The sequence below is a fragment of the Amborella trichopoda genome, chromosome 10, assembly GCF_054954075.1.
Source record: "Amborella trichopoda isolate Santa Cruz 75 chromosome 10, AtrichopodaSantaCruz75HAP2 v2.0, whole genome shotgun sequence".
In the NCBI taxonomy this organism is placed as follows: Eukaryota; Viridiplantae; Streptophyta; class Magnoliopsida; order Amborellales; family Amborellaceae; genus Amborella; species Amborella trichopoda.
In genome coordinates, this window is record NC_142345.1 from 29,373,666 (window position 1) to 29,401,161 (window position 27,496).

General features: G+C 38.9%; 1 protein-coding gene across 1 annotated transcript; it reads left to right on the forward strand.

The window, feature by feature from the left end:
- The first annotated feature begins 2,772 nt into the window (after positions 1 to 2,772).
- EXT-LIKE (hydroxyproline-rich glycoprotein family protein) lies at positions 2,773 to 27,394 on the forward strand. The gene is made up of 6 exons (XM_006838992.4): positions 2,773 to 3,074; positions 3,232 to 3,332; positions 10,732 to 10,841; positions 11,173 to 11,248; positions 11,391 to 11,531; positions 26,537 to 27,394. Exons 1-6 carry the CDS (start codon positions 2,981 to 2,983, stop codon positions 27,254 to 27,256), a joined length of 1,242 nt encoding a protein of 413 aa, XP_006839055.2. The 5' UTR covers positions 2,773 to 2,980; the 3' UTR covers positions 27,257 to 27,394.
- The last annotated feature ends 102 nt before the right edge of the window (positions 27,395 to 27,496 follow it).

The following is a 27,496-nucleotide window of genomic DNA, read 5'->3' on the forward strand; positions in this document are numbered from 1 at the left end:
TTGATAAAATATAATGACCAAAATACCCCTTGAAATTTTCAAGGGCATGTTGGTCAATTTATTTTATTGAATATATATATATATATATATATATATATATATATATATTTTCTCTAGTGCGAGTTTAATAGAGGATTGGACGTACAAAATTTGGTGTCAAAATATTTTATATAAAAAAATTAAAAATAAAATAGTGTAAAGACGTGACATTGTGATTGAGACAATCTTAGCCCTCCATTCAGAATGGCCGGTTGGATAAGGAGAAGTATGTAAGTTTTATGTTGTAGGGGAGGCATTAATTATGGCTCTTTATTACTAGCATTAAAGACTAGGTTTAAAAGGCTGGGACCTAGTTCTTTACCAAGAAATAAATGATGTAATTATATATTAATTTTTTTATAACATAGTGGCCTTTAACAAAAAAATTAAGAATATTAATTTAAAGAGGAGGAAAATTATTAAAAATAATAATTGGTTGATAGGGCCCACCACCCCTATCCTTCACAAAAAAAGTTAAATTTACTTATCCAAAAAAAAAAGACTAATGGTCTTACGCTATTAGCTAATTGGGACTTAAAAAATTAGTACTAGCTCATAGAATATTAAAAAAACAAAAAATAATACTAATACTGGTGTACTGAACATCAAAAAAAAAATACTAATTTATGAGATATTTTAAGAGAGAAAAATAACACTAGCTCATACCACTTTATAATTTATTTCAAGTTGCTTGAGCACTTATCCCACATTGTAAAGATGAATTTCTTAATTTATTTTATCAATTTTATTAAAATATAAATGCAAATTTATGTTATTAAATTCTATATTTCTATCAATACTAATTATTATACATTAGATTTATTTATTAACGAGGGTCATACCTTTGTTTTTTGAATCAGGTTTATTATAATATTATAATTAATAATTATACTAATTACAATGATAATAAAAAATTATATTTTATTTATTAATATATTTACATTATAAATTATGTAATGTATTACCTTTTGTTATAATTGTAAATTAGATGATATTATAAGACAAATTTCAATTTTATTTTTATTTGTATAGTAAAATGATGATAAAATAATAAAATACAAATTAATAATTCTAATTTCAATGTATAATAATATTGTATTTAATTAGGTTTTAATAAATGTTTGATGAGAATCTTTATACAGAGAAAGAACATCTCAATATTCGCATATTGATGCAAAAAAATAAAAGTTATTAATATAGTACTCTCATTTCTTATTGGATTCCTAAAAAATAGCATTTCTTATGATTTTTAATAATTTTTTTGAATTTTTTTAAGGCCCATTTCGATTGATTCGCAATCTGAAATACCGATTCACCGATCCGAATGGGTTTTTGGGATGCTCAATCCAAAAAATCGATCCGATTTTTAAACCATTGCTTCGAGGTCCCCATTTTCCTGGCTCCCAATTTTTCAAAGATTCTCTAGAAAAACACGACCTCGTCATTTACCACACACGAGATCTGTTTAGTTCCTCACTTTTCACCCAAACAAGAAGACGGAAGCAATTGCCCTATTGGAAATAAAAAACACGGAAAAGTAGTCCACGTAAATAGTCTGATATAGCCTTACCTTAAGGTGGTAATCAAATTATTCTTGGACAAGGAGATCATTTACTTTTACTTTTAGTACAAGAAGGCAATAATTACTTTTATCCGTTAGATTTCAAATCGGAATGCTGTAAGTATATCATTGATGAAACTCAAAATTTTTAAAAAAATTCTGTAAGTTATCAAATTTGATTTCTAATGACTAGTAGCAATTGTGATGGGCAGAGATAAATGGTTTCTATGCTTCCCTTACAATATAAAACTTATATACTGCCTTTTTTCTAATCATCCATTTTGAATAAAGGGCTAAGATTGCCCCAATAACAATGTCTCGCCTCTACATTATTTTATTTTTAATTTTTTTATATATACTATTTTGATATCAGTTTTTGGGTGTCCAATCCTCTATTAAATTCACAAGTGTAAAAAAAATAAAATCAATATTTTCAATAAAATAAAATAACCAACCTACCTTTAAAAAATTCAAAAGGTATTTTGATCATTATATTTTATCGAAAAATTATTTTAAATATTTTTTTTTGTAGGTGCGCCCAATGATAAGATTGGCAAATATTAAATTTCATATTCATACAAATATTATAAAAAACATTAAAAATAAAACGGAAAAGTTTATATAGGTTGCAACCTTAAAATGTAGAATTACATATGCACCTCAAAAATCTATCGAAAATATTATTTTAATGTTGAAAAAATTGAGATGTATGAATATAAAAAAGAAAAAAAATTTTGAGTCCCGAAAATAGTACATCTTGCAACACATTATCTAGACCGTCTATTTTCAAAATTTTTATATAGATCTACTTAATTTTAACTATTTTTAAAATTTTAAAATTTTTAATTAGGTATAAAAATAGATTTTAAGATAATACTACGAATTTTTTATCACAAAATTAAATGTCATGATAAAATTTTAAGGCGCGCCTTGGATTGCTTAAGATTGTAATTTTTCAGAAACCGCGCCCAAAATAAAATAATCTGAAGCGTCGGATCTCTAGCGTCTCACACTTGATTAATGTACGGCTGGATGTTAGGCGAAGGATGGATCTTCTGTACCTTTCCCTTCGTTTTATACCCTCCCATATCAAAAACACTCCCGGTGCAAAGAGTTTCTCGTTTTATATAGCTCTCTCTCTCTCACGCTCTCTCAAATTATGCGTTTAAAAAAGTCCTCGACTGTTACATTACAGAAGGATTTATCTTGTCTCTGTTCGGCGTAAAAGCTCCGAAATCCTGTGTAGAACCCTCCTCTCGCTGAAATTTCTCCATTGAAGTGTTCCCAAATCCTTATTGCGTGAGGAGAACTCTCTCTCTCTCTCTCTCTGTCGCTCCTTATTGCTTAAGGCAAACTCTCTTTCTCACAAGTGCATAGGAGATGGGGAGTGAGACCGAGCCAGCCAAACTCCTCTTGCCATATCTTCAAAGAGCCGATGAATTGCAGAAACACGAACCCCTCGTTGCGTACTACTGTATGCCTTAATCTGTCTTTCAAATCCCTAATTTCTATCTTATCGCTTTTTACATCGCAGCAGCATCGATCTGGTTTGGTTTTCTCTCTCTTCCATAACAAATCGTGTTATTTTGGGTTTAATTGAATCGTTTGTTTCGTTTCTCTTCAATGATCAGGTCGCTTGTATGCCATGGAGCGAGGGTTGAAGATAAACCCTAAGGAGAGGACCAAAACCACCAATGCCCTCCTTGTTTCCTTGATGAAGCAGCTCGAAAAGGTATCTCCTTTATCCTCTGTGAAGTCTTTGATTGCTTATTGGTTATTGATGATTAATTTGGTTTTGCTATGCAAATTTAAAGAGACACCTTCCATTTTTGTGTGCTTTATGTTAGTGAATGATTTTGTATAAAATAGTTGTTGGGTTTTCTAGTTTTTGAAAGAGCTTTCGCCTGTGTCATCTCTTCCTTCTCGTGACTTCAGTTCATGCATTCTTCATCGGTTGATAGATTATAAGAAGTCTGAATTATTACATGCCATACGGTTTTATTGAGTTTTATTTATGTTGCATTAACTTTGTGGATAAAAACTGTGCTTATATACATTTAAAACAAGTTCAATCTTGTTGCCTAACTAAGAATATTTAAAACAAGTCAGTAACTCTTTCTGTGTATTCATCTTGTGAGCAAAGATTCCTAATATGGAAATGGTTAGGCCCTTGTTTTAAGGGTAAGACTTTTATGTGGCCACAGGACCCTAATCTGATAAGAACAGTGGGCATAAATAGCTGCTGTCACATGCAAATACAGCTGCAGAAAGCTTTGTTGTTCTTTAAATAACTGCAAAGGAAAAATCTTGATTGGCGAGGAACTTCAGTGTCCTTTGTTGTAGTTCATAACTACTTATTTAAAAGTTGGATCGGAGCTCTGATTCGGGTGGCAAGCAACCCTTACTACCCCAATATGGCATCAAAAAATTGCAAAAAGAACAGGATTTCAAAAAATTTGAATTTTGAAGAAATGAAAAGAATAAAAAAAATTTACATGTAAGAAGAAAAAAATACAAAACTTATAATATATTAAGGGTTTTAACTACCAGAGTGCTAGGCATCCATTTAACGGTCCAAATTGGATTACATAACAGTAATGAGTTTCATAAGAGGATTCAAAATTACAAATATACGTGCCAAATGCTAGTTCAGCCCTTGTGCCTGCCCCCACTCTGTTGTTCATTCTCCCTCACATTGTCTGGGTTAGTGGTCTTATCGTCATCATCATCTCCTCCTCCAGTGACTCCATGCTCTTCAACTTGTGCTCCTCCCTCAAGTTGTGCACCTCCTCGAACTTGTACCTTTTAAGTAATTAAGTCCCATCTTCCTCTCCTTCATCTTCAATGGGGACCAACTCTTCTTCCTTTAGCTTGTCATATGGAAGTGGCCTTCCACTTCCACCAACCATTCTTCCACTAGATCCTCTGGAAAAATATTATCGAATTTGGTTATCCAAAAAAAAAATGTTATCGAATTTGAGCAGTTGTAGTCATTAGCTTCCATCCTCAACTGCTGCTTATGGATATTCTAGTTATATGGAAATTCGACTAGGCAGCAACCAACCTATTTCTTCTTGGTGTGTGGATCCACTGAAAGGCACTTCAATTTGCTCCACACCTTATAGCAGAACATTTTTGCGGGGCACCTTGATTGCTATACTCTGTAGGTGGTGATTTTTATTGCTATGTAGTCCCCCCAACTTTGATGAAAAAGGGGAAGGAACTTATAAGAAAGGTGTTTAATCTCAAGAAAAGAATATATCATGCACATGGACTTGAGATGTAACCTAGATCTAGCTTAGTGCGAGATTTTCGTGCAAGGTTTATTATGAATTTTCCTTGCACATCCTCATACGAGAAAGCTGAGGAAATTTGAGGTTTAATAATTTACAAATGTGACCTACATAACTCATAAATGCCCTAAATTGGGGAAACTCAACTTATTCACAAAATGTTAGCATAACTCCTTTAGAACTTCAATCTGCTTCTTTCCATTTTGCTCAAATCTCTCAACAAAATATTTCACTCCCTTCCTGATCTTGTAGTGAGTTGATTGTGCAAGGCCATAAAAATATATTGGGTTGAAAAACAAATCTAGTTATCACACTCATTTTAGACAAGATCCATGGTTAATAATATGGAGCTAGAAGCCCGCGTTAATTATATACCATAAATTAAATTTGAAAATCCAAATGGTTACAACTAATTAACTATTAAATCTTTACGTGTCAAAATCACTTACCTGCTGTGCCTATTGGTCGCTGCGACAGATAGGAAGTATATGTGGCTTTGATGGCGTATTTTGCTCAATCAATTGCTTCATAAAAGAACCCATAGTGGGTTGAGACGCTTCATTCTGCATTCAAGTTTATTCAGATGTAGCTACTTCAGTTTTTGAGAGCTCTTCCATTGAGTGCCTCAGACTTTTATGATTAAAGATTTTTTTGTTTTCTGTTTATAGTTTATTTCTTCTGCATCTTAATTTCAAAATGGTATTGACATGGAGTGTAGATCTTTTTCTTTTCTTTTTTTCTTTTTATTATCATGGTTTGATGTATGCTCTCTGCGTCGTGCTAGTTGAATCCTGGCATATCGTAAGTTGAGAATCACCTGGGGAAGCCACTATTTTTTGGTTCCTTCATGTTAGGGGGAAGATATGGCAGGCGATATTTTTCTGAAAAGAATGATAATGAAAAGAGAGAAAGGAAGAAAAGGGTAAAAAGAAGAAGAATTAAAAAGGGGAATGTAAAGAAAGGGAAAGAAGGATGTTTTGTTTGTGGCGGCACATAAGGATAATGATTTCATCTATGTCAAGGAGAGTTATCTATTTCTTCACTCATATGCTCATAAAGGTAATTAAGATATGATGTCGTGCCTCAAACATCTTCAAGCCACTTATCTGGGGAGGGAAAACATTTGTGTGCTAGCACCGTCAGGTTGGACAAGATCATGTCTGTTATCTACTGGTGGTTGTTTGGCTCTTGCTATAATCTTGAAGTGATCAACACCATCAATCATTATCTGTGATAAGATCCTCTAGGAGTCCAACATCTCTATTTCTATTTATCTTTACAATTTACTCTGGTTCCAACTTTCCCTTAATTGATATGTGATTAGCAGACATGCTTTGTTTTCCCCATATCTTTAACCTTCCTCAAAGGAGGCTGTACTAGTGTACAACTCATTTAGGGTCGACTCTATGCCTTTGGAATTTGGAAATCTGTTTAGGGCATGCATTGTTGTTATTAATTGTATGTATGAGCTTAAGATAGGTATTAGTCACCTGTAATGCATATTCTAAGAACTTATTTCTTCTGAGTTGCAGATTTCTGTGTAACCTGAATTATCAACTTAAAGAAATGGGAGATCAAGTAGATCACAAGCTAATCCCTTGCAAACTTAGGTATTAGTTAGAAGGAGAACTCTTTATAATCACATGAAATAGTTGAGAAGAAAAACATCTACCATTGGCACTAACCTAATGAAGATATTTTTTTTTGGACAATCACTTGGGAGACTTACTGAGGAACACAATAGTAATTAGCATGCTCAAGGAACTGATTTTTTGGTAAACAAATTCACTGGATTATGTTCCTTCCGGATTGGATTCTAAGCAAGTGTATGCACTTGAGCAAAAGTTTGGTATCCTGTTCTAAAGATCTCGATTAGATAATTTCAATCAGAAAATGGAACAAAGTTTCAATGTTGTTTATGATTGCAATGATAGTTACGACTTTGCCCATACAAAGTTCTGTCGGAAAGTGATCTGCATCCGAGACTACCAAGGGCGAACTGTGATACCTCGAACTGTGATGCCTCAAAGAGGAAAGTTAAATTGCACTTTCTACTAGGAAACTCTGCTGGGGCAGCACATGAAATGTTGATCTTGTGGCACATTGGCATACTGCTGGAACACCTGGATGCATCAACATATCCTCCATATTGAAGTTGGAGATAGAGAATAATGACAATCACTAGCTTTTTAATTGTATATTCTTTTAAGTTACAAGCTTATTGTCAAGCAGTGCTGGAATGACAGGGGGACATGGACTGACCCGTGCCATTCAAGTGGTCGACAGCCAGCTTGTTATGTAGTTAGGGTTTAGGTTGTCTTTTTCTAGAAATCGAGATTAGGGGTATTATGTCCTTTTGTTGAAGAAAATTTAGGTTTAGAGTATGAAGCTTTATTTTGGGTGAGAATTTTAGGTTTTATAGGTTTGCTTGTCTGTCAAGTTAGGTTTTGGCGTTTATTTCTTATACATGCTTCTTCTTGGATATTATAAGGATTATAGAGATCTCTTTGATAAGAGAAAAGATTTTAAGGCGGATTCTTGGCAGTCCCCGATGAAAGGCTATATCTTTCAATATTTGGCTGTAGTCCCTTGCAAGCTTAGATAGACAGTTTAGTCTCCCAATCTTTTATTTGTTTTTTCCCTACCCCTAAACCATGTGGCTATAAGTTGAGTCGGTTCAGCCAGCCGATCTTGATCCAACAAACCAAGATGTGATAGAAAGAAGGGTCAGATTGCCATGAAACAAATGGTGCCTTCCCATATAGGTGGAGACTTCTGGTAGGGCTTTTAACTTCAACAATCCATACTATGGTTATTCCATTTGTAAGGGTCCCTGTCTTGCTAAAGTTTGTCCCCTTAAAGGTAATAGTTGAAGAATGTTATAATGGGGTAGCTCAAACTATAGAAATTAATCCTCTTAATTCATCATTGTAATATTGATCGATGCTGTCAGTTGTAGAGAGGTGGGAAATCCTAAAGGCAGGCTTCATGATGGTACTATACCCCTCGGTGGATAAGAAGCGTTTGTAATAGTAACCACTAGTGCAATACATAATTTTGTACATGTTAGTAAGGCATTTTTTTGGGTTTAATGCTTCTTCATGCTTCTAGAGATGAAATGGTCAATTCTATTTAACCTAAGGGTTAAAAAAACGGACTAGTGACCGTGTTCGACCACCCCAAAAACCATGTTGGATCGGTGGATCGGCGATTTGGATCGAAAAATCAGCCGAATCGACAAGAGCATGCATTAAAAAAATTTCAAAAAATCACTAGAATTTCTTAAAAATCTATTTTTTGGGTTTCCAAAAAACATTAATGCTATTGCATTATAATTTTTCATTATTTTTCTAAAAATATATAAATACAAAGAACTTGTCTCATGTCTAAGTGTTTGTTATCCATTACATTTATTTTATGGTCAAAATAAGATTTAAAATGCAACTCATTGTAATAAAACGGACCTCTTTAACTCAATTTTTTATAGTTAAAGAAAAAAGGAATCGTTATTTACCAGTGTTCGAGAAGGCGTAGGCGCCTGCCTAGGTGTTTTGGGGGTCTGGCCGTGTAGGCGGCTGGGCACCCGCCTACGGGTAGGGACTATTAATTAAGGTAAAAGTTATAATATAATTATTATTTAAAGGGTGCAGTTTGTATAGAGCCAAGTCTCTAAACAATCAAAGTAAAGCGCATCTTCAGATAGTGTCGAGAAATGTGGTTTCCATACTGAAAATCTTTGTGATAGCCTTAAAATATATTTCATCTTTAATTATAAAATTTAAAGCTTAAAAAATAGTGCAAATTGAACCTTTAAAAAAAAAAAAATTGTGTACATTGATTGGATCTGTGAAACTTGAAAATCTTAAAAATTGATGGTCCAAAAATGTATTACAAGATGCAATATTTCCATAACTTGAAATCTATTTTTTCTCATGTCCATTCATCTTGATGTCGAGATGATCAATTTGAGGACATTTGGGCATCAAAATAACCTTTTCTAGTGAAATTTTTGAGTTGGGCTCTAATTTGATAGCCTCGGCTCTATATAAACTTGTTACCCTTATTTAAATACCCATAAGATTTGGTTTTGGATATCAAATATTCATGAAATATCAATTTCATGCAAACTTTATGACTATTCACAAAATATAAGTCCAAATCGGTAAATATTCTATCTACAAGTATATAAAAATATCAAAAAAGTAAAGCAAAACTAATAGGATATCAAAACATCACATATTGTACAAAATAGGAACCAATTATTTATAAAAGGATTCGATATAGGACCAATTCATCATCCAAACGAGTTAATAATCAATTAATCACAAAACAAAATCAATCTTTCGGCTATAAACATGGAAATATATCATAAAAGGAAAAAAATGTTGAAAAAGGAAAAATCAAATGTTTCAAAACATAATATGTTATAGCAAAAAAACTCAAAACCCTTACTCAAATATCATAATGGCATAATGCTCTAAAAATATCAAAATGAAAACGATGTCGGCCCAAATCTCGTCTATTCGATCACCGAAGTCCTCATTATTGACCACTAGAAACTCTTAAAACTACCATGAAGCAATGCGTTTGATTTTGGAAGAAATCGAAAATATCGAAAATTTATCGATCTTTCAATAAATAACAAAATAGAGGTTTTTGGGGAGGTTTTCTCTCTCTAGACGGCACGGATTTGGTTTTTGGGGTTTAGAATGTCCCCCAAAACCCTTTTCCCCCCTTTTTAGGGGGGAAAAATTACCATTTCGACCGTGGCCAAGGGCATTTTTCCGTCCTTGGCAACTTGTGTCGAGGCGGCGCTTAGGTGGCTGCCTTGACTGTAGCGCCTAGGCAGCACCTTGCCTGCCTAGGCAAGCCCCTAGACGCAAGCCGTTCGGCCTAGGCATTTTAGGCGACTGCCACCTAGGCAGATAGGTGGTCGAATTTTCGAACACTGTTATTTACATAATATAAACATTTGTTGGCTTCTTTTAAAAATGTGAACCTGCACCCAAGCAAATAGTGGATCACTGCATCAAATGCCTATTAAAACCATGTTTCTATTTATTTATAATATCTAGAAATAGCTGAAATGTAAGAGAAACCCTCTTGCATCTTTCCTGGTGGGGGAGAAAAGAAAAGAAGAGGCTACATACCAATTCGGCAACCATAAAAGAAAGTTTGGTGAGCTTTCTATTTGGCTCTGTCTCTCTGTCATCTCTGTCATGAATGTAGTAAGAAGTTGCCTGAGGTGTTTGATATAGATGTTTCACATGTCAGTCATGTTTATTTTTCACAGTGCTATTTGTCTGGTGTATTTATCTTGCCTCATTCGAAGATCAGAAACTACACCACAAAATGTGAATCCTGTTGGGCATTTTGAAAACTTCATAATGATTTTCAAATTGGGGAAACCATGAGCTACTGGTTTATTCTTTACCAGAATCATATAGCTGCTGACTTACAAATTTCTAGATTTCATTTCAATAGTGTCTTATCTTCACTAGTCTTTCCCATCAAGAAACCAAATTTGAGAGCTTGTTTCTTGTGCATTTGGTCATCCTTAATTTTTTTTTACTGTTCTGGGCTGTAACATCTGATTATGCTCTTGTAATTTCTTGATGTTCATTTGGCGACCATCAGGTGAAAAATTTTGGGCGCCTTCAGCATAATCTATGTTGTTATTTTTTATTTGCATATTATTTTTCTCCATGCAATTTTGTGTAAGGAATATTTATGTTAAGATTTGAAACATCAGTTATTCTTTGAGACTTTCAACACGTACTCTATTTTTTTGATAATTATTTTTAACAGCTACTTTTTTATTGTGTGGTTATTTTACAGGATAAGAAGTCATTGAAATTGGGGCCAGAAGACAACCTTCATGTGGAGGGATTTGCACTCAATGTCTTTGCCAAGGCTGATAAGCAGGACCGGGCAGGGCGTGCTGACTTGTAGACCAACCTTCCCATCTTTCACAGTTCTATTGATACTTGAGAAAGCATGCTAAGCTCCCAAGGACTATGCTACCTGAAGGTCATTCTCATCCACTGCAATGATGAATGCTCATGGAGCGAGAGTGGGACCTGCATCTGTAGTCATATCACCATATGTTGTTCTAGTTGGTCCCATCTTGCTCCACTCGCTGCCCATTATTGCAGTTGTTGGTGATGGTGCTAAGGAGAGCATGATTTTTTTTCTTGGCCCTAGGATCCTTGTCATTTTCAAGTTTTTAATACTTGTAAGAAAAAATACATGCTGAGAAAGCACCTTGGGAATCTACAGGAATACTGCAAAGACCTTTTATGCTGCAAGCATCTTCTTTGAGATCCTGACTCAATTTGGAGAACTCCAGCCTGATGTGAGTTTATTCCCATGCCACCAAATAAATGATTTCATTTATTCAATTTCGTTTTACCTTCATTATTAGTTAGATAGTTTGATAATTTTCTGAGCTTATTCCTTGAGGTTCCCTGTTTTCACAAGAAGTTTGTTCCTCACAGATTGAGCAGAAGCAGAAATATGCTGTTTGGAAAGCTGCAGAAATCAGGAAAGCTTTGAAGGAAGGAAGGAAACCTGAACCAGGTCCCCCAGCTGGCGATAAAGACTTATCTTTCCCGTTCGATACTCCGACCAACACAGAAGTATGTGCTTTAGGCGTCATATAATACTTTAGATTGTGTATAATGGTTTGGCAAAGACTTAATTTCTGTTGCCCTTTTAGTTTTTAGCAAAGTATTCAATGTGCCTTCTTTTTTTTTTAACATGTTAACTTTATATATAAAGGAGTAAATAGGGGTCCAAAACATCAAAAAATATAGGCTTCCCACAGGTCGGGAGTTCTGTATACAAAAAAGTGCAGCCCAGCAAGGGATGCGCTGTACAAGAAAAATAAAGACCACCCCTAAATGGGGCACCCTTTACAAAGAGTCAATAGGGCAATAAAAAGTAACCAAGTAGTTACACAACACACTTCCAAGTCAAAGTCTATCAAAAAGAGGGGTTAAGGGGTTGTGCAGTGATGATGTGGCAGCCTCCTAAGCCAGGGTGTCGGCTTCCTGGTTGGATTCCCGCCAAGTATGCCTCTATAAGACGTGCACATCCCTGTAGATGTGAGCAATTTCATCAAAAATGTGTGCGAGTGACCAAGAATATGTAGTAGATCCAAAAGCCCAACTTATCACATTCGAGCAGTTTGACGCCCTCTAGAAGAGCGAAAGCCTCTGCTGTCACAGAATCAGCGTTACCAATATTTTTGGAGGAGGATGCAAGGGTGGAGCCACTGTGGAGCACAGGGAGCAACCATCAAATTTGGGCTTGATTTGTCCCAGGTCTGGTGGCCTCCAAAGGAAAGCTCATGGGGGATGCGGGTTTGTCTTGAGAAAAGAATAGCTTCCCTGTCTTGATGGAATGTGGTAAGGGATATGCCTTTGAAATGCTTGTGGTTTGTAGCCCAAAAGATACCCAGGAACTGATCTTGTCAAAGAGTTCAGCCGACAAAGCACATTCACCTCAAAAGATCCTATCGTTACGTTTGATCTGCAAAGCCCAAATGGTAGCTGCCACCGAAGCCTTCCAAAACAAGATGCCTGCTTTTAGCCAACGGAAGGGGTGCAGAGAGCTGAGAAGATGAGGGACAGATGTCAGTGTTACCCATTGCCATTTGAAGAGCCGGAGAAGAGCTCCCCAGATTTCATGGGCAAAGGGCATAAGAGGAAGAGATGGGCGCTGCTTTCCTCATGTGCATAGCATAAAATGCATCTGTTGGGAATGGGAAGGCCCCTCCTTTGCACTTCGTCAACTGTGAGGACCTTCTTGAACAAGGCCCACCATGAAAATACCTGGATTTTTTGAGGGGTAAAAGAAGACCAGGCTTGTGCTACTAAGGAGGTGGGTGACGGGGAAAGTGGGTGGCTGTAGAGTTTTCGGTAGGAGGAGACCGAGAACTTCCCCAAAGGATTTGGAGTCCAAATGATGAGGTCAGGGCCCTAAGGTGCAAGGAACTGGTTATGGAGGGCTGTAGCAAGATCTATGAAATTAGTAGTTTCATCTTCATTGAGTGCTCTCCTAAAAGTCGGATTCCATGTTCTAGTGGGGCTCGATAGGTTCAGTTCATCGGCCACCAATCCTCCTTGGTTCCGAGCTAGGCTGAATAGGGATGGGTGCTGGTCTTTGAGAGGGTTATGTCCAAACTATACGTTGTACCCGAAACGAATGCGCGTTTCTTTCCTACGATGAAGCGAATGAGGCTTTTGAACAGAGCAAAGGACATGATAGACTTCTAGTTTCCGGAGGATCTATTGTATGTCTTGCATTCTGGCACCCAAGAGGAAGTGTCTAATCGATATATTTGTCGCAAACCTTGTGCCTGCAGTTGGTCCTATTGGGTAGCAAGGTGCCACCACCATTTTTCCAAGTAGGGCTGTGTTGTGCTCCTCAGGCTTCAAATGCCAAGTCCACCGAGAGCACTTAGGCTGGCAGAGTTTCTCCTAGGAGATGAGGTGGAACATGTGGTTACTGGCCTCACTTGGCTAAAAGAATCTGCGTATAAGTTGCTCGAGTCGAAGGGTAACTGTTTCTGGCATGTTAAAGAGGGACATTTGGTACACCGGAATATTTGCAAGCGTTGCCTTGATGAGGGTTAGTCTCCTTGCCATAGAGAGAAATTCCATCTAGCAAGTTTGCGGTCCATCTTATCGATAATGTGGGACCACAAGCGCTTCTTTGGTTTGCTAATGCATAGTGGTAATTGCAAATAATTTAAAGGAAGAAATTCGGCCTAGCACTCCCAATTGTCCGCAAAGCTCTGTGTCACTTGGAGGTCCAAAGTGATGCTTGCCATCTTAGATTTGTTGAGCTTTACTGTGAAACCCATGGCAAACTTGAAACATTTCAAAAAGAGTAAAAGGTTATCAAGTTCTTGCAGGGTTATCAAGTTCTTGTAGGAAGGCGTTGCAGAAGACAAGGAAGTTGTTGGCATACTGGAGGTGGATGGTGATAGGGCCTTGGGGTCCAAACTTCAAACCATGCAGCTTTCTTGACGTGAACAGTCGAGAGATGGATTGGATGAAAACCTCGGCCATTATAGCGAAAGAAACAGGGGAAGGGCATCGCCTTGCCTGAGGCCCCTAGAGGAGGAGAAGAAACCTTTGGGCGACCCGTTTATCAGGATGGAGATGAAGGGCTGGGAGTAACAAGCTTTCATCCAGTTCCTCCAGTGACTAATAAAACCCATCCTAGAGAGTGTTTCATCCAAGATAGCCAGTGTACATTCTCATATGCTTTCTTCCAATCTAATTTAATGACAAGCTCGGGTAATTTTGCTAGGTGCTTGGAATGGATGCATTCGTGGGCTAGAAGAACCCCATCTAGGATTTGTCCGACTTTGACAAAAGCACTGTGAGAGGGGGAGATAACCAGGGAAAGGACCTCCTTCAGGTGAGTGGTTGGGACTTTGGAGATGATTTTGTAGGTGGAGTTGATAAGACTGATAGGGCGGTAGTCTTTTATTTCCTTGGCTCCTTCGATTTTGGGAACAAGGGTAATGAACGTAGTGTTCATAGCCCTTTGATGACTCCCTTGGAGTGGAGTTCTTCAAGGAGTGCTAGGACGTCATTGCGAAAGGAGTCCCATAAGATTTTGAAGGGTGCCATCGAGAAGCTGTCGGGTCCAATGGCCCAGATTGAAGCAAGATTGTTGATGTCCAAGAGGATCTCTTCTTCTGAGAAGGGTATCTCCAACCAGGAGGCTTGATCAGGGGGAAGAGTGGGGAAAGACAGGTCGTCCATTCTGGGTCTAAGACCAGAGGGTGTAGAAAAAGCTGTTTAAAGAAAGAGATTATGGCATCATCAACTTTAGCTGGTTGATCAAGGAGCATATCAACTACAATGAGGTGGGTTATGGTGTTGTCTTTATGTGGCTATTTTGTGGAAAAAGAGGTATTGTGGTCCCCAAAATAGGAGCCACTTGATCTTGGACCTCTGATGCCAAAAAATCTCTTATTTTTTAATGATAAACTAGTAATCGAACTTGAGCTGGGAACTCAATTGCTGCTCGGTGTCAGAAGTGGCCTTGTTGCTTTCGCGAGGTCTAGGCTCTAAATAGATTGAAGGGTAGAGGTTTTCTAGACTTGGAAGTCCAGAAGGACCTAGGAAGTCTTAAGTATAGTTGTTGGAAACGTCTGTGATTCTCAATCGTTTATGGAATCGGAATCGCGGAATCGCAGAATCGTGTGTATCAGAAGTTTCAGAATCTAGGAATCGCAGTCTGTACGATTCGGATTTGAGAAAAATGATTCTCACTATTTCGGAATCATGATGCAAAAAATTAGGAATCGTGTTTCCTATTTGCAAGAATCGATGTCCCTTCATGTTGGAATCACGTTTCATGCCTATATGAAATCACACATGACCTCACTCGTTTCGGTGGTTGCTGGAATTGTGATTCCTAAAAATATGGAATCGTGATTCCTAAAAATATGGAATCGTGATTCCTAAAATTCTAGAATCGTTGTCTTCATCAACTTGGAATCAACATTCTCACCATTCTGGAATCGTGATTCTCTCCATATTGGAATCAAGATTCTCCCCTTACTAGAAATGTGAACCACAGTCCGGTATATGAGAAAAGTGTTTAGAAAATATATAAATTTACCCATTACTACAAGATTGAATTTTGGTCAGTATATACTCAGTCCAAGACTCCAAGTACTAATGTCAACCTTTATGATATCTTTGTGGACAATTCTATACAATGGACTCGGTCTACCGATAACCCTATTATGCCTACAAGGTCTGGAGCAAGTCTACGGCATACAAGGGCAACCTCCCTTTATCTCATGGAAAAAGCTGGGATTAGCCCACTAGCTCATATGAACATATGAGCCCAACGGCCCAAATTGAATCTGGGCTGATCTGACGATCATTGATGTCCGGTAGTGTTCATCAAATCCAAATCACATGAAATTTTAAGAGTGTGTTCATAAAAAATAGTTGAATCTTTGAAAAATATCAAAAAAATATTTTATATGAAATAAGTTAACCAAAATAGCCCCGAAAAGTTTTTGGGGTATTTTGGACATATTTTTTTTAGCGAATAATTTTGTTTATATTTTTATTAGGTGCACCTTGATGAGAAGAACACACGCCTAAAATTTCAAGTGATTTGGATTTGTAGAAAAAAAATTAAAAGTCAAATACGAAATGAGGTCGTGACCGACAGATCGGCCCAAATTCAATCTGAGCCGTTGGACTCATTTGTTCATATGAGCTAGTGGGCTAATTCCAGTTTTTTCCTTATCTAATTTTCTTGAATTATAAAATAAGTACATGACGTAGTAATTCTTCTTTGTTAAATGTAGTTTTGAGTCTTTTGACTTTTGAAAATTGAGTTATTCAATTTTTAGTCAATTTCTCAGATATTTAATGATTAATAACCTAAAACACTACACAGGGCACTTCGTTTATATCTTTAGTATCTTCTTATTTTACTTAAAGAAAAGCATTTTTATCTTCTTCAACTTGATGAAATGACGGTGCCGATCATATATTAAACATTATTACATTAGTAGTTTAGTATCCACATCATTTACCAAACATTATTAAATTTAAAGTAACATATTGTCTTTAGTATTATTTATTCTTGATAAGAGTTCTTAAAAAGTAACATGGAATGAAGGATGGAAATTAGTAAATAAGAAAATAAAAAATTTAACATATTACTTATATTTTAAAATTTGATTTTATTGCCGTGTGCAACAACTTTAAATTCTCTCGCGCTCTCATACATGTCGCGCTCAAAGGGTTTCTTCTCTCCCTATGCTCACATATTACTCATATTTTAAAATTTGATTTTATTGCCGTTTGTAACAACTTAAAATTCTTTCATGCTCTCATACATGTCGCAATTACTCATGATTGAGCACACATCGAAGGGTTTCTGCTCTCCCTATGCGCACATTGCTTCCTGACAACATGGATTCGCAATTCCTTAATACTTTGAATCAACGTTTAGCCTAAGTAGGATCACACTGTTGTGTAGAAAGCAGTGATTCAAAAAGCGGACCGCCCAGTGCCTAGGCGGTCCAGAAGGCTTAGACAGCCAATCTGGGCGGTTGATAACCCGCCTAGGCGGGCGCCCAGTACCCAGCCTTGGGCGGCCGCCCAAGGCTTGCGCCCTGCCCAGGGGCGGAAAAACCATTATGTGAGGGCATTTTTCAGCTTTTTTTTTTTGTTTTTAAGGGCAAAAAATTAGGGTTTTAGGTTCATTTGAAACTTACAACTTGTTGGAGCAAAATTTAGAGAGAGAAAGCCCCCAAAAAACTAGATTGTGGTGAATTTTTTAGGGTCGAAGGGTTACTCAAAGTTACTCAAACTAGATTGTTTTCTTCCTCATGGTGGTGTACTGCAGTATTGATGTGATACTATTTGTTAACTTGGTTTGATAATTTGGTTGGTTGGAAAATTTTAATTTTTAATTGGTTACGGAGTATGAACCGACTTATAGATTATGGTTAGGTTTATGGAATGTGTGTTAAATGCTAAATAATATGTAGTATAATTTCAATTATGTACTGCAATACATATAACTGATACTGACATAATTGTTGAATGCCAGAATCTTTATTTGGATTCAATTGGGCCGCCCAGGTTCCAGGCACCTGCCTAGGAGCTGGGCGGAATCATAATTCCTAAACTAGGTGGAATTACGTTTCTCAAAAAATGGAAACGTGATTCCTTTTTTTTAGAATCGTCTTTCGCTGGAAACGCTGAATAGAGATTCTGAAACGGAATCGCTACCCTCATAAGCCATTCGGGTAATTATAGTCTTAAGTAGCTGGAGCTTGCATTGTATCCTAAACCCTCCCCAACCATGACCAGACAAGGAGAGAGAAATCCACGAGGAAGGTAATAGGGACTTGAGAGAGGGTTCCTCTAATCAAACCTGAATGGTTTGGGGCCTCTGATTGCCGGATTAGTATCCAAAAGGATGGGGCAGTGATCGGAAGCGGGTTTCGGCATAGTAAAGGCATGGGACTCGGGAAAGGCGGAATCCCAAACCACACTAACCAGGAAGTGGTCAATTTTAGAGAGCGTGGGGGTGGTGGAGTGGTTGGACCACGTGAACTCGGCTCCCTGTAGTGGAATGTTGATAGGGTTGTTATTGGAAACAAAATTGAAAACATCAAGCATTGCTTGAGAGATCTTAGAGCTAGAGTTCCTCTTGAAAAACCACCTGGTAACATTAAAGTCCCCACCTAGGCATATGTGGGGTGAGGGAGGGAGGAGACTAAGTTCAGTTCGTCCTAGAAAAGAGGTCTAAGAGACTCCGAGTTGAGGCCGTAGAGTGCACTGAATTTCCAGCAAAGACCATCGGGGATTCTGGCTAGCAAAACAGAAATCGAGAAAGAGGCGATGTGTCAGGAGGAGAGGTTGTGGGCAGTAGGGTCCCAAATGATCCAAATGCAGCATTCCTTGAGAGATGTTAGAGCTAGAGTTCCTCTTGAAAGACTACCTGGTAACATTAAAGTCCCCACCTAGGCATCATGTGGGGTGAGGGAGGGAGGCGACTAAGTTCAGTTCGTCCCAAAAAGGAGGTCTAAGAGACTCTGAGTTGGGGCTGTAGAGTGCACTGAATTTTCAGCAAGTACCATCGGGGATTCTGGACAGCAAAACAGAATTCGAGAATGAGGGGATGTGTGAGGAGGAGAGGTTGTGGGCAGTAGGGTCCCAAATGATCCAGATGCCTCCCGAAGCCACCACAGGAGGTAAGGACTCCTACTGACATGGGCGACGATGCCAAACTTGTCTCACTGGTTGTGGAGAAAGAGAGGGGAGTTTGGTTTCGGTGAGGGCTAAAATGATTGGGCGGTGCTTGAAATAGAGGTCCCTAACCGCAGTTTTTTTTTGCGGTGTCCCAACCACCTCACATTCCAAGAGATGATGATCATTTGGGGGTTTTGAGGTGGGGGACAGTCCTAGGTGAGCATCTGGGAAGGATGCTATTGTGAGGGATTTCGACTGCAGAGGGGTCAATAGGGAGAGTTAGGGGGTTCGGTCTGTCATAGTTGATGCTGTAGGCATGGTTGGAAACTTCCTGCTTGCCCTTGCAACTTACCATGAACCTGGATTGTGCATTGGTTTTGAAGAAGGCATGAAAGCGACCTTCAGGACCATCATATGGTAAACCCTTAACCTTGAGAACTTCATGAATGTTGCTGTGTGCAACATCCATATTGTTGATGAAGGATGAGTCCATCGATGAGGGGGAAGGGTGAGTGGATGAGTCATCTAGAGACGAGGATTCAGCGTGGTCAGCAAGGGGGTCTTTAGTGGTGTGAGGAGAAGGATTTGGGGAAGGGTGGAGAGGGGCAGAGGGAAACGGCTGTTAAGGTGATAGAAGGAGGGGCAAGTAGAGGGAAGCAGGTGAGGGATCAGTGGGTTCACTGATGAAGGTGGGGCAAAGGTAAGGAGGTGGGGTGGGTGGGGGTTGGAGGATGGCTGCTAGAGAGGGGGTGGGGGGTGGGGGGGGGGGGGGGGGGGTTTGAAGCTTGGGTTAACCGAGGGATGGGGAAAGATGGATGGAGAAGGACAAAAGGGAGAGGTCTGCTGTATGGGAAAAATGTTACAAGGTTGAATGGGAAATGGGGCTAGAGGGTATGAAGGTGGGATCGCCTGGGAAGCGAGGTAGGGGTCTAATGTCCATGGGGTAGAAGCAAAGTGTGAGGGTAAGGAGAACAAAGGTTGAGGTAGAGAAGAGAAGGGGATGGGAGGGGGAGCCATAAACGGAACAATGGGTACATGCACGGAGGGAAAGAGGGAAAGGGATGAACGAGGTGGTTGGGGTTTGGTGAAGGGGAGCCTGATTAGGGGCGAGATGGCTAAAGTGTAAGTCTCTCGGAAGGATCCCCAAAAACCCCTGTGTGAGGGGCAGTAGGGGGAGGGACAAAATGGAGGCGTTTTGTTTGTGGGGGGCTGCGAGGCGGCCCATCTCTGTGGCTTTGGCTTGCACGGGGGACGAGAAAATAGGTTGTGGCTGCTTGCTCTCCAATGGAGGTGAGGAGGGATTATCGGAAAAAGGAAGGGGAGATTCCAAAGGATGGGGGAGGGGCAACTAGGGAGGGGTGGAAACTCTGAGAAGGATAGGTCGATCAGCGGCGGAGAGTCCGAGGGTGGACGGGGGGTGGCGAGGGAAAGTGTTGGGGGAGGGGAAAGAGGTTCAGAGTCAAAGGGGGAAGAGGGAGAGAAGGAAGAGAAGCCGGGATGGAGGTAGATGGTGGTGAAAGAGAGGAAGAGAGAGGTGGTGGGGCAAGTGAAGAGCCATCGAAGGAAGGGAGGGGAGCCTGATGAGAACCAGATAGAGGGATGGATAGGTCAGGGAGGAGAGGTGTCTCGAGAAGCATGGCCTCATTGACGCTTGCGGTAGGCTGAGGGTCAACACAAAGGGGAACGTGTAGAGTGGGAAGGGTGGTGTAGGATACGTGTCGGTGGGGGAGGGTAGATATCACGTGAGGTGGAAAGTGGGGATGAGAGAGGGGGGAGGGAAAGGAGCTGAAGAGGTGAGGGTTATGTGGCATCGAGACGGGTGGAGCCACGTGGGGGTGATGGAGTGGGGATGAGCGAGAAGGAGAGAAACATTGGGGAGAGAGGTGAGATTGCGGTGGTGGGATAATCGAGGGAGGGGACTTGGTGGTTGATGAAGGGGACATGGCAGTCGAGGGGTTGGGGTGCATAGGGGCGGGAGCAGATCTTGAGGGTGGAGCAGAAGTAGAGGTTGAATTGGCAGAGAGTTAGGGGCTACTACGGCCTCCGAATTGGAGATTGGACGATTTTCTATTGTTGCGACTCTTAGAGATTACTGTCCAGGATTCCTGGTGCACTGAATGATGGACCAACGAAAGGGGACGAGGGTGCTCCGCAAGGGAGACATGCTCCTCAGGGTGGACATGGCAGGAGGACGGAGCGGAGGTGGAGGACCAGGAGAGGAAGATGCGAAAGAATGGGTCTTCGACCTCCATCCTGAGGAAGAGAGGGATGAATTGGGGATCGATGAAATCTTCCATGGACTTCTAGTGGACCACCACGAAAGACCCGCAGGCGTCTCCGATGGCTTTGATTGTACTAGAATTTCATGTGTGCAAGGGGCTAGAGGATACAATGAGCTAGATCCTTTGCCTTATGCAGGCCCCCAGATTTGCAGACCATCTGGAGAGTGATAACTTTGCGCCTTTGAAGGAGAGGGAGGAGGAGTTCTGGAGGGCTCAAAGGGCATTATTCTCAGAAGGGAAGGACAAGAAGATGGAATTATCTAAAAGTTTCCAACAGCCCAGGTCGGGCTCCTGCCATAAACTTTGCCCCCATTTTTCAATACCTCTGAAATCATCTCTACGAGGGTGGACGACTCCCACTAAAGCCGAGAGAAGCTGTTGTTTGAGTTTGACAGTAGAAGCATCAGGGATAGAGATCTGTTTAGGGTTGGATGAGCGGGAAGGGAATGACAAGCGTGGATAGGAGGAGGGAAGAGGATTGGCTGTTGGAGGGGGTGTGAAGGAGTAGGATGAGGAGTTCCATACATGATAGAGGGGTTTGGGTGAGGGAGGGGGTGAAAGAGGTGAGTGTAGTTAGCATAGAGCGGTTGGGGGGACATGCCCAACCGCCCTCTGGAAATCATAGAACTAGGCTAACAGAGTAGATCTCGAGCTAGGCTATCTCACTGCTTCATTGAGGGGCTCCTTGTGGAATGGAATGTTGTGCGGTCGAAAATGCGAAGTATGTCTCAAGCACCATTGCATCCTTGCACATCACATGCTTCACACATGCCTAGTCCTTCCTTTGTTTTATGAACAGAAATGCATCTTTGAGATATATCTTGTAGGGAGACACTTTTCCCTTCGTTAAAGGGGTGGTCCCACCTACCTCCACATGTAATTAACGGCCACACAAATACCTTTTTTTTTTTAAATAATAATGATGTGGTTAGGATTTAGTTCTTAGGAAACTCTAGGGTTAGTTTGTTCTTTAGATTTTGTAGAGATTTTAGGGGCATTTAGGTTGTTTAGTGTTGTAGATATTTTAGGGGCAATTATGTCTTTTTATTGTAGCAATTTTTAGGTTTGAGGGTTTTCTTTTGAATATGAATATAGGACCTATTGTAAAGAATAAAATACCGAAGAGGAACCATTAAGAGTGAGCACAATCTCTCAATCTTTTAATTTTTATGTTATGAATTTGTTTACTTTCTTCCCTTGCATTGTTTCAAGTGGTATCAGTACCTTGAGATCCATACGACATGACCTCATCTATGGATCCAGGGATCCATTTTTGTTGCGCGGGATATCAAATATTTGAGTAGGACATTGAGAAAGGCATGGAAAATTAATGCAACAATTGGAAGTTGGAACAAGACCTACTTACACAATGATGCAGCTTTGATACCAATTGATGCAGGGAAATAATAACACCAGAAAAATAAAAATAAAAAGGTTGAGAGAATATACCCTCTCTCAAAGTTTGCAAGGGAATATCTTCACGAGACTAAATTATATTAACTCATTCACCTCCTTACATTGAAGGGTAACGTCCTTTTAAATAGACTAAAAAAAAAAGAGAAGAAGATAAACAACTGACTTTCCTATTTTATCTCCCTTAATCTATTTTCTCTCACCCTATCTTCTCTCTCTTAAATTCACGTGCCACCCACGTTTTACCTATTGTTCAAACGATAAACCCCCACATTTTACCCAAAGCTATTGTTGAAAAGATAAACCTATTGTTGAAACCCTATTAGATCTAATATTATCCTATTTATACTCCTAAACTAACCATATTTAACCTTATCCTATTTAATTCCTAAATTTAACCTTATCCTATTTACATTCCCAAACTAACCCAATCCATAAATATCAGCTCACGCACAAACTCAATGACCACCTATCCCTGCGCACCTCCTAATTTAAAAGATAAACTCAATAATAATAATAATAATAATAATAATAATCATAATAAAATTGTAATTTGAAATTTGAATTTCTTTTTGTCACTGCATCATTCTCCCTGAGTTGGGAGAAGCTCGACCTCGAGCTTATCGAACTCAAACCTTTTAGGAGCCTTTTCAAAAGTTGGCGATGAAGTCCCACCATGAGCCTCGGTATTTTTCCTTCAATTTGTTTAAGACTAATGTAAGACTCTTTGCTTGCAAATGTATTTCAAGAGTAATTGTCGACTACGAGCTTGGGTTGATTATTCTTAACTAGGAATGGATCCAGCTCCAAAGAAGCACCATATCCAATCGATAAACACTTTTGGCCATGAAATTTTGGGAGATCGATTTTAATATTAAGATCTCGTGGTTGCTCTATAGGACGTGGATCTCTCCTATAAATTTTTTCATTACGCTTGAAATCAACATTATCGGTTTGTTATGGAATTACTGGTGCTAGATGAATGTGGCTACGAGCACCTTCTTCATGATGAAGATTGCTCTCCAACCGCTGCAACCGCTGATTCAACAGTTGCATCTTCTGATTCATCTTCTGATTTATCTCACATACTTCAGTTTGAAAATCCTCTAAGCATTGCATCCTCTGATTCATTTCACGTACTTCAGTTTAAAAATCCTCTAGGGCTTTAGTCAAAATTTCTCCCCAACGATCATCCATAACCGGAGCAGGATTAGCTTGATACAGCTCTGATACCAATTGATGCAGGGAGATAATAACACCAAAAAAATAAAAATAAAAAGGTTGAGAGAATATACCCTCTCTCAAGGTCTGCAAGGGAATCCACCCTAAAATAATCTCTTCACAAGATTGAATTTTATTAACTCATTCACCTCCTTACAATGAAGGGAAACGTTCCTTTAAATAGATTAAAAAAAGAAGAAAAGAAGATAAACAACTGACTTTTCTATTTTATCTCCCTTAATCTATTTTCTCTCATCCCTATCTTTTCTCTCTTAAATTCACGTGCCACCCACGTTTTACCCATTATTGAAAAGATAAACCCCCACGTTTTACCCAAAGCTATTGTTGAAAAGATAAACCTTCCTAGATCTAACATTATCCGATTTATACTCCTAAACTAACCATATTTAACCTTATCCTATTTAATTCTTAAATTTAACCTTATCCTATTTACATTCCTAAACTAACTAACCCAATCTATAAATATCAACTCACGTACAAACTCAATGCCTACCTATCCCTGCGCACCTCCTAATTTAAAAGATAAACTCAATAATAATAATAATAATAAAATTGTAATTTGAAATTTGAATTTCTTTTTTTCGCTGCATCACATAATAATGCAACATTTGAAACAAGAATATGACGAGGAAGAAGATAAACAAGAATAGGACGCAGAAGAAGATAAAAAATGGACTGATAATCCAAGGATTAATCAAACATGATAGCAAGCTTTATAAGTTGAACAGGTTGTCATGCATGAAATACAACTGGTGTGTAGCGCGAGAGATTTTTAAATCATAGCTGACCTACCAGGATTACATAGCTTTGTTTACACATCAGAATTTTGTGGGATTTAAGTTTAACAGTTAGAAGTTCCACAGGAGAAGGGTGAAGATTTCTAGTTTGAACAAAATGGATATGGCAAGGGAAATTTTCGAACTCTTTAAGCTTGGGAACACGCTGCTCCGAACCCTGGGAGAAATATGTTGTTAGGGCTTTTTTTTTCTGTTTTGGTAAATGTGGTTAGGGTTTATCTCTTAGGAAACTGTAGTTTTGGCTTGGTCTATGGTTTTTTTAGAGATTTTAGGGCTCTTTGGGTCATGTAATCTTGTAGATACTTTAATGGTAATTCTTTTTCTTTTTTGTGGAGATTTTCAGGGTTTTAGGGTTTGCTTTTCTTTATGATCTCTTGTAAAGAGAAGGACTAGAGAAGAGTATTCAGCTTTTGAGACTTGTGAAGAGTTTTTAGGGTGAATTACCTTACAGGTTCTGAAGGAGAGCATAATATCTCAATCTTTTATTCTTATTTTTCTGTTTGTTTGCTTTATCCCTTCGTGTGCTGTCTCATGGTTGTGCTCCTAAGCCCAATTGGCAAGTAAAAGGATGGGAATGAACTTTGGAAAGGTTCCTGTTCCTAAATTTAGTTGGTTCATGTCTCATGCTTTACTAAACAAAACACACTGAAATTAAAAGTATTCATTGTTTCAGGAGAGATCTCAGCATCATGCCCCTGTTGAATTACTCACAAGGGTACTAATGTTCCTGATGACAAATGAAAATATTTATGTTTCCACTTTTAAAACGTATCCAATCTTCTATTCTCTCTGTAGAGATTTTTATGGTTTTGGGTTTTGCTTTTCTTTATAATATATAATCTTTTGTGAAGAGAAGGAATAGAGAAGAGTATTCAGCTTTTGAGACTTGAGGAGTTTTTTAGGCTGAGTTCCCTTGTAGGTTCTGAAGGGAAGCATAGTGTCTTAATCTTTTATTTTTATTTTTCTGTTTGTGTGATTTATCCCTTCGTACAGTGTTGTGGTTGAGCCCCTTAACCCAGCTGGCAAGGAAAAGAATATGACTGAACTTTGGAAAGGGTTCCAGTGTTTAAATTTAGTTGGCTCATGTTTCATGCTTCCTACCTGACAACTAAATAAAATATGGGAATATATACTATGAGGCCATTTCATACAAGAAGGTCACAATCAACCTTAGTCATTAGATTTGAAATTTGGACACTAAGAATAATGCACAAAATTCGAGAAATAATTGATTTAGCATTGTGCATAGTCAATCGCCCACCTTTAGCCATTTGATTTCAGATTTGATGGTTAAGAATAAGTGTAATATGCTTGTGTCAAACGTAAATGGTCTCATCTTATACTTTCCCATAAAATATACTGAAAATAAAAATATCCATTGTTTCAGGAAATATGTCAATATGACACCCTTGTTGAGTTACTTACTGAGGTACTCATGTTCCTGATGACAAATGAAATTTTTTTTTATGTTTCCACTTTTAAACATATCCAATCTTCTATTCTCTCGGTAGAGTGCCCAATCTTTTCCTTTTTCAGATAATTTCTGGATGGCCCCATATTTCTTTATTCAGATAATTATTAAGGACTTAATTTGGCTGTGTAGATGGCATTTTAAGTGTTTGCGCAAGATGTGGGTTTATTCAATCACCAAAATATGGAATTGCTATCCCTGATTCCTTTTTATGTTTCCAACTCGAGACAGAGTACCTCAGATAACCATTTTGAAATACTTCCCCTCTTCTTTGCTTAAATTTCCCAGCATTTATTCGTAATTTTAAAACCTATTTAACTTTCTTAATAGGGGAGGTCTATATTATTCTTCCTTCCTACAGCTTCGGCACTAATGAAAAATAGAGAAGTTTTAGACTTTAATTGGTATGCTCGACAACTTCAAAAAACTCAAGGGCTTACTTCTATAGAAGGTTTATTGCGATGTTGAAAGAACCATATGATAGCTTACTAGCATTCAGCTACTGTATCAAAATAACAGCGTTTTTTTTTCTAAATCCATCTGCTTGGTTTGGAAAACAGAAATGATGGCTTTTTATAACCAGTGCCCAAGGCTGTTGGAGCTTTATGCAATTTTCTGAACATTGGTGGGTTGACTCTAGTTTCATCCTTCAATTTACTGATGATTTTTTATCCTTTTCAGGATACACGACCGAGGGAAAATTTTCAAGAGCCAATACAGAGGGATTACTCCTCACCTACTGCTCCTTCACGAGATAATGACACATCAACAGGGTTCTCTGACCACAAGACTCCTGACTCCTCAGCTGATCGCCCCTCTTCAGTTTCATATGCTTCTTACAACTCCCTGCCAAGTGATACTTTCCCTCCTACCACCTCCTCACTTACACCTGATGACATCTCCAAAGCCCCGACATACCATAATGCGTACCCCCAAATCCCACCCCATGAGCGTCACTCACAACCACAAACTCAACCTCACCAGTATACCCCTTCTAATGAGCACCCAAATGCCTCCTATACTGCTTACCCAAACTATCAGTCTTATCCAAGTTTTAACAATGGTGGGCATGGAGATTATTCCTCTTACTATCATCAAGTTGGCTCTAATGGGGCTCAAGCAAATGCTTCCTATATTCAACAGCCTATAGCTGCTGTTTCCAATTATGCCCCTGCCCAAAGCTATGATTCTGGTGGTGGGACGGGAGTATATGATGGAAATGCACATGGTGTGAAGGGGCAGGAGACCAAGAACTACGAACCTGGACCTGAGAAAATTGCAGAGGCACATAAGGCGGCTAGGTTTGCGGTTGGGGCCCTTGCATTTGATGATGTGCCAACTGCTCTCGATTTTCTTCGGCGCTCACTCGACCTCTTGACGAACCCTTCTGCCAAAGAATGAACTTGCGTTTTGAGTGGTGGCTTGAGATTTGTAACTTATATTGTTTGTACAGGTGAATGCGTCCTTGCATACTCTTTGTTTGAAGCTCTTTTTAACGAGGATGGAGTTGATTGATTTTACCAGTTATTTTGGAAGAAATATTGGGGCTGTTCTCTCTCTCTCTCTCTCCTACCATATACCCTTGATTTTGTGGTTATCAATTTGAATGATTTGATGGTCAAGTGGATCGGTGGATTCCGC